This window comes from Chrysemys picta, chromosome 20, assembly GCF_011386835.1.
Source record: "Chrysemys picta bellii isolate R12L10 chromosome 20, ASM1138683v2, whole genome shotgun sequence".
Classification (NCBI taxonomy): domain Eukaryota; kingdom Metazoa; phylum Chordata; order Testudines; family Emydidae; genus Chrysemys; species Chrysemys picta.
This window is the reverse complement of record NC_088810.1, coordinates 23824205-23831921: the sequence shown is the minus strand read 5'-3', so window position 1 is coordinate 23831921 and position 7717 is coordinate 23824205. Positions and strand designations below refer to the sequence as shown.

At 60.3% G+C, this 7717-nt stretch overlaps 1 protein-coding gene across 1 annotated transcript in view; it reads left to right on the top strand.

Moving 5' to 3' along the window:
• S100A14 (S100 calcium binding protein A14) overlaps positions 1 to 4860 on the top strand; it is a 4954-nt gene extending 94 nt beyond the window's left edge. The window contains exons 1-4 of the mRNA XM_005280612.4: positions 1 to 318; positions 615 to 821; positions 2472 to 2618; positions 3058 to 4860. The exon at positions 1 to 318 is cut by the window's left edge and continues 94 nt beyond it. Of these exons, the coding sequence (XP_005280669.1) occupies positions 789 to 821; positions 2472 to 2618; positions 3058 to 3180 (303 nt within the window). The 5' untranslated portion in view covers positions 1 to 318; positions 615 to 788 and the 3' untranslated portion in view covers positions 3181 to 4860. The remainder of the gene's footprint in view (positions 319 to 614; positions 822 to 2471; positions 2619 to 3057) is intronic.
• The last annotated feature ends 2857 nt before the right edge of the window (positions 4861 to 7717 follow it).

The window sequence follows — 7717 nt, the reverse complement described above, 5'->3', positions numbered from 1 at the left end:
CGCCGGGGGGTTCCCCTTTGTGTCTCTGGGGTGGGGGGGGTGGGGAAAGGTGAGCTGCCCCCACAAGCTGGCGCTTCCTGTGTCCCTGGTCCTGTTTGTGCTGGGTGGTGACTAGGCCTGGGAACGGCAAACCTGGCCGCGGAGTGGGAGGGGCCCCGGCCCCACGCTGGCCCCGTGCCAGGCTATGAAATGAGACACCTTGCACCACAGCTAGAACTTGCAGGTAACTTGGTGAGGTGTCTCCCACTCACACCTCTCGGCGTATAAAACCCTGGCGGGGGACCAGCCCGCCCCGTCCCAGAAGAGCCTTTGGAGCAGGTAAGTGGCTTCTTCCTTTCCCAGTCCCTTCCCGACTCTGGCTGGGGGATCACACCTGCTGGGTGTCCCCCCCCCCCCCCCCTGCCCCCCCCCCATGTTCCCCTCTGGCTTCGCCCCAACCTGTTGCTAGGGGAGAGGCACGGGACATGTTTCAGCAGCTCCCTGCGAGGCCAGAATGCCGTTCCTTGCTGTGCACTTCCAACCTGCCCTGCAATCGAAAACGCCAGCTTCGGAGGGAAAATCTGAGGGAGCGCCGAACTAACCAGGGCTTTGCCCCCTTCTCTCTCCCCCACCAGCAAAGCCCCAGCACCTGATGTGAAGCCAGCTCCTGGGAGTTCACCCAACGCCTTGACTCAGCTCGGCTCATAGGAGGAGCCCGTGTCCCCCCCCCGCACCGCTCCCAGCAGCATCCCACGGGAAAGCCAAGCCGGAGAGGGAGCTGAGGAACCGGAGTGCCGGAGAGAAGCAGCATGGGCCAGTGTAACTGTCACAAGAAGCGCAAGGTCAATGAAAGCGCCATTAGCTCCGTAGCATGCCCTGTGTCACCCCGCTTCCCACCGGGAGAATTCGTGGGACCCCTCTGGCTGCGCAGGGCGCTTTTCTTGAGGATATATCTGAAGGGACCTGGCGTCTCACCTGCACTTGGGACCAGCAGCGCTCTGGGAACAGTCCTGCCCTGGCTCAGGGAGATGGGACGTCTGGGGTCTTCCCCATCCCTAGCTCCTGTGACTTCAGGATGAAAAAAGGAACTCGCCTGATCCAAACTCCATTGAAACCAATGGAGAGCCCCCGCCCCAGACTCCGGTGGGCTTTGGGTCAGCTGTTCTGAGGGTCGGGCCTCAAGTATCTTCGGCATCTAGATCCCTGTTTCAAGCCGAGCCGCTGTTTTCTCGCGAGTCCCACGCAGAGCGGGGCTCCAAGGCTGCCCTGGCCAGTTGAAAGCCTGGCAAATCAGGAGACATTTCCCAGCTAAGGTCACATTGTTCTGGGTTGGTTTAAAAGTTGTTTCAGCAACTGTTAAACTCACCAAAGGAACGAAGGAAACAACCTTGAAAGTCTCCTGCTTTGCTCTGCGTTCCAGTGGGAGGGTCATTCCCACAGTGTTGAGGCCAGGAGTCACACTGATTTACACCAGCTGAGGGTCTGGCCCCTCCCCGGATCTGAGCTCCTGCTAGGAAGGGTCAGGTCCCTGGAGGAGACCCGCTCAAAGCTAGTCTGCAGGTCTGTTCTTTTGAATAGCTGGTAGTTACTGGCTTAGCGGTGCGTAAAGGGGAGAACCCCTGTGCTGGGGCAAACTCCTGCAGCTCTTCCCTTGACATGCAGCTTTGGGGAATTCATGAAAGCGGCAGAAAAAATTCTGGACAGACCTCCTGAGGGATGCAAATCTGGTCATCTGTAACTGCCCCCTCCCCTACCCCAGCCTCCATGGGGGAAGAGAAGCCAGGCATCTACTGTGCCATGCTCTGTCTGGTAGATAGTAGGTGTCCTACTCATGGGTGAGGCTAAATCCCATTTCAGATGGGCACCAACATCCCTATGGGACTGACCCATCTGCTACTTGTTCAGCCAGCCAGAAGGACCCGGTCTCAATTCTGGGTGCAACCCTTGGCAGGAGACCAATGGAACCGCGTCTGCTTAGGCGGGAGCTAGGATAACGTACCAAGGGCTCGTGATCTCCAGGCTTCAGGGCAAAGCTGATGAGCAGCTGGCGGGCAGGAGGGAATTTCCCCTCCTGGCAGAGTCCTGAAGCAGCTAGGCGAAGTCTCGAGCGCTAGCCACTGCTGGAGACGACAGGCTGGCCTAGGTCTCTCATTTGGGTTTGGCAGGAGGTAGGACCGTTCTCAGCTGGTGTTCATTAGCTCCACTGAGTAGGGGGCCCTGGTTCTGGTGAGACGTGGAGGAGGGGGTGTCAGAGAAGATGGATCATTGGTTGTGATGCGGCAGGCTGGGGAGATGCCAGGAAGAGGCCGAGCCAGCCCCAGATCGCTCAGCCAGGCTGATGTGGGATCTGGGCACCCTTTGATCGTCCCCGGGATCTCAGCGAGGGAGGGTGGGACGTTCTCCCTTGGTCTCAAGCTGCTCCTTGTGTCACAGCTGGGCCTCCTTGCCCCCACCCCCGCTAAACGTCTCCCTCTCCTGCCCGTGGGCTCTAGGACAGCCAGGAGCTCACCGACGTGGAGAGGGCGATCGAGATCGTGATCAACAACTTCCAGCGCTACGCGGTGAAGGGGCGGAAGGAGTGCCTGACCCCCAACGAGCTCAGGGAGCTGGTGGTGCAGCAGCTGCCTCACCTGTCACAGGTAAGGGGAGCCCTCGGCACCGCCCCCTGCCCCCCAGCAGGGCTGGGAGATTGTCGGTCCTGAAACAGGGCCATGGGGCGAAATCCCTCAGGGAGGGGGGGATCATGCATGGTGGAGTGGGGGTGATGCAGCAGGGTGGGGGACATGGCCGCCCACTAAACTGCCCCTGACCCCACTGCCCCCCAAGATCCCAACGCAACATTCCCTCCCCACTGCACCCGCCAACCTGAGCAACAGCGTCCTCAATACCGCCCCAGTTCCACCAACACCCCTACCATACTGCGCCCCCATCTCTTCCAGCAGACCCACCCCAACAACATCCTCCCTCACTGCACCCCCACTTCCCACCCACCGTCCCATCTGGGTGGGTGGCTCCCTGCTCCCGCCCCGTCCAGGATCTCCGCTGGTTTCTGATGGCTCGCTCCACTCTCCTTCACAGCATGTCTGCTCGCTGGATGAGAAGATCGAGTGCCTTGGGGACCCCGACGAGGCCAAACTGGAGTTCGGCGAGTACTGGGCCATCATCGGGGAGGCAGCCAAAGGCTGCCGGGTGAAGAAGTAACAGGCCTCAGGGGAGACACGGACCGTGAGGCCTCAGACCATCTGCATGGAGAGCGAGCGAGCGAGACTGTCGGCCATGATGTGCTGTGTTGAAAATGCAGTGTTAATTCTTCTGGGGCACGTCTCCTCTCTCCTTCCCCCAGCTCTGGAACCTCTTCATTCTGGGCTCTCTCTCTCCCTTCCTCCAAGTCTAGAACCTTTCCATTCCTGCTCTAGAAACCTCCCCCTTCTGCTCACCTGCTCTAGAACCTTTTCATTCTCCCTTATTCTGGAACCTATACATGCTGGGGAGGAGGGGGTGTTGTCCCTCCAGCTCTGGAACCTTAAATTCATGGACATCAATCCCTTTAGCGTAGAAACTTTAAGCCCTAGATTTGAATCTTGACAGTTTTGGAACCTTAAAATGTGTCATTTTCTAGCTCTCTTGCTCTAGAACCTTTACATTCGGGGGGGGGGGTTTCCGCCATCTCCGGAACCTTAAAACACAGGGGTTTTAGCTATTTTACTCTGGAAACTTTAGATTCTCTGGTTCCACCTGCCCAGCCCTGGAACCTTCCCCTCCTCCTCTCCCTGGTTCCAGGCTCTCTCCTTGGATCACTGCCCCGAGCACTTGCTGTCACCAGTTTGGGGTTCAGAGCTGGGCCTCAGACCTCCAGTCCTACAGGTCGCTGTCCATCTCCGGGGCGGGGTGTTTGGGAAGCGGCTGACAGCCCTGGGGCAGCTCACTGCGTCGGGTGGAACCTATGGGGAGAGGGGGCTGGAAAGAGAGGGGAGGGAGCCAGGAGCTGGGGTTAGGTGTGGGGCCGGGGCTCTAGGTGGGTGGGAGGCAGGGACGGGTGGAGGGCAGTTCAGCATGAGGCTGTTGTGGGTCTGGGATCTTTGGTTGGTCTATGGAGTGTGGGGCTCGGCTCCATGCGGAGGGGGCTACCCCCACTCTTTAGATTGACAGTGTGGTCCCAGTGCCACATGCAGGGTTGGGGGGTGGGGGCCCCCCAGGATGGGAGCTCCCCCTGCAGCATGACCCACTGCCCTCTGCAGGGTGACGAGCATGCAACACCCCCAAGCGCCCCCACACCCCGACAGCTGGACACTCAGAATTGTAAGCGCCCCAGCACGTGAAGGCTGCGGGGGCAGGGAGGGCACTGCGCACCCCGACGTCCCTGCTCTCTATGGAGCCCCGACACGCTTGACACCAACTCTGACCCCAGACCCCACCGAGGCGCATCCTGGGGGGAGGGGGTTGAACTTTCCACCGGACGGAAGCAGAGGCCAGTGGTTATAGCAGGGGGTGGCTGGGAACCAGGACTCCTGGGTTCTAGTCCTGCTCTGGCAGTGCAGGCTAGTGGTTAGAGCAGGGGACCTGCGGTTAGCCAGGACTTCTGGGTGCTCTTCCGGATTCTGCCATTGGCCTTGCCAGTCCCTTCCCTCCTTCGCGCCTCGGTTTATAACCCATCCCTAAAATGGGTCCCTCCCGGGGGAGGCGACTGTCAAGCTCCAGACACGGGGCACAGTATTATTGGTATTAAGAGTTCCTCCCTGAGCTGGGACTGGGGAGAAAACACCTCTCCCTCCTGCCGCCCCCGCCGGTCCGGAGGGGGCTCTGCGCTGGGTCGGCAGCCGCTTGTGTCGCTTGCTAAAAGGTTTTTGTATAAATCAATAAAAGAAACAACTGGAAAAAAAATGGCCAAGGCCCCGGTCTCCGGTCTGTGTTGGCGTGTGAACCTGCGAGCGGGATGCATAGAGCCCAGCCCACCGTGGGAACCCTGGTGCGGGGGGAAGAGCCCGGGAGGGGCCCGGCGGGATAACCCCGGCCTCAGCCAGGGAACAAAACCCCAAGCTGCGGGTCGGCTCGCTGGCTCCATGGCGGGCCAAACTGGGAGGGGATCCCGCGGCCTGAGCTGGCGGGGGGGTCTGGGCCTGAGCTGGGGGTGGGGTGGGGTCTGGGGCTCGAGCTGGGATGAGGGGGTCTGGGCCTGAGCTGGCGGGGGTGGGTCTGGGGCTCGAGCTGGGATGGGGGGTCTGGGCCTGAGCTGGCGGGGGGTGGTGCCTGGGGCCTGAGCTGGGGGGGGGGGGGGTCTGGGGCTCGAGCTGGGGGGGGAGCCTGGGGCCTGAGCTGGGGGCGGGATCTGGGCTCAAGCCGGGACGGGCGACCCTGGGGCCTGGCTCCCATCTTCCAAACCAAGTCCAGGGCCCCGAGTTCCAAGCTGGGGGCGAGCGAGGTTCGGGCCCCGGGGGGTCGCATTCTGAGGTGGGGCCGGGAGCCGAGTTTCTGGTGAAGCCCAGTCCTGGGTGGCGGCCATTGGAGGGGGGAGCCACAGAACGCCTGGCGCTTTGTATGGAGCCCGGCGGAGGGGCCCGTTCCTGCCATGTCTCAGGTTCATTCACGTCCCTGGTGGAATTCAGGGGCCGCGACCCTCCCCACACGGGGCCCAGACCCAACAAGGTGCCTGGTGCCTGCCACCTGAGAGCTCTGAGCTCTGCCCAGCTCCCCTGAGGCAACCGGGGGGCGGTGGGGGGAAGCACTGAACAGAATAAACAGCCTGCGCCAAGCCCACATTGGGTCAACTGGGTCCTGGCTGGGAAGGGTGAGAGGCTGAGCTCCTTGGCCAGCCACAGCTCCCACCCCCTCGCTGGTGTTTGTGGGAGCAGGAGGAATTCAGGATGGGCAGTGCCACTCCGTCTGCGTCTGGGCGGGGAACATCCCCGTCCCCTTGGCTGTCTGCTTTGAGATCTCACCCAGACACCCTCCTTCGCCCTCTGAACCGAACCTTGGGCTGAGCTCACCCTTCCCTGGCGGTCCCGCGTAAACCCTTCGATCGCACGATTGACTGATGGGTGTTGTCGCAGATCAGACTTGGGGGGCTGGACACCCGAGGGGGGAGTCGAGTGTGCAGGATGAGTCACTATATTCACACTATTTGCCAAGGCCAATACACCAGAAAGCCGTCCCAGTGGAGAGGCAACTCCCTTGGGCCCTGCCTGGAGCACATGGGAGGGCCCAAGAGGGTTGGGGAAAGGTTGGCAGGTCACACCTGTCTCGGGTGCTCCTGGGTGTAGTGACCCAGTTCACCTGGAACAGGCTGTGTGTGACTGTTCTCTCGCCGGGGGGCCCGTTTCACAATGCGAACGAATATTTATTGTTGCTACCATGACAATAAATCAATGGAAATTAAAACGGAAGGGTGTGGGGGATCTTTAATTACATAGACAGGCGACGTGTCTCATAGACTTGAAGGGTCAGAAGGGACCATCATGAACATCTGGTTTGACTTCCTGCACGTTGCAGGCCACAGAATCTCACCCAGCCACTCCTGTAATAGACCCAGAACCTCTGGCTCAGTTACTGAAGTCCTCAACTCATGATTTAAAGGCTTCATGCTACAGAGAATCCTCCATTTACACTAGTGCCAAGTGGTTAGAGAAGGAGGAGGGGGAAGTGGGGGCCCGGACGCCTGGGTTCTATTCCCAACTCTGGGAGGGGAGGGTGGTGTAATGGACAGAGCAGAGGACCAGCAGCCAGGGCTCCCGGATTCTATTCCTGGGTCAGCCACTTCTCCAGGACCGGTGCCAGCGATAGTCACCTGCCTTGGGAGCGGTCAGTGAGGAACATTTGGAAAGTCTTTGGAGACCCTGGGATGAAAGATGAGGGCTGGCCCCCGTCACGGGGCAAGCGATAAATGCCAGTGAGTCAGCTGTGGGTCTCCACTCCCGCCGTATTTGGACACTTCGGTGTGTTGAGCGTTAATGGGAATGGCTGTGTGCCTTGTGTTGGTGTGCGGCTCTTGTTGTGCCTGTCCACGGCCCCGGCTCCCAACATGAGGAGAACGTTTGTCATTCTGCACGCACCGTCCTCTTGAGAAACGCAGAATCGGTGTTTGTACAGCACCTCGCACAACGGGGTGCTGGTCTCTGACCAGGGCGGCTACGGTCAGACAAATAATAACAACAAAGCCACTTCCCAAGGAGCACCTGCCCTTCGCTTCACCTACAGCCTCGCCAAGAGCTCTCAGGAAATTGCCCTTAACCTGTCGTGGGTCACTGAGGCCACTGATGGCAAGGGCCTCTTAATTCTTCTTACTCTTTGTACTGCAGTAGCTTTCCAAGAGGCGACAACTGGGGATCGGGGCCCCGTGGGGGTAGGCGCGATCTGAGCACCAGTGGAACCCCTGCCCCTAAGAGCTGGGTACCAAGCATCTGCAGCTCCCCTCGACTTCAGCTGGAATGGTGGGGGTGTCACGGAGTGTGGGGGAGTCAGGGCCCGCACCCCCCACTTCCTGCGATTCACCGGGACTCTCAGCCAGCCAGTAACGCAGCAGGTTTGTTAGCCGACAGGGACACAGTCCCAAGCAGGGCTTGTAGGTACAACCAGGACCCCTCAGCCAGGTCCCTCTGGGGGGCAAGGACCTTAAACCCTAGACTTGGGGTTCCCTGCCTCTTCCCAGCCAGCCCAAAACTGAAACCAAAAACCCCTCCAGCCGCTCTCTCCCTCCTTCTCTCCCCCTCTCCCTTTGTCCAGTTTCCCGGGCAAAGGTGTCGAC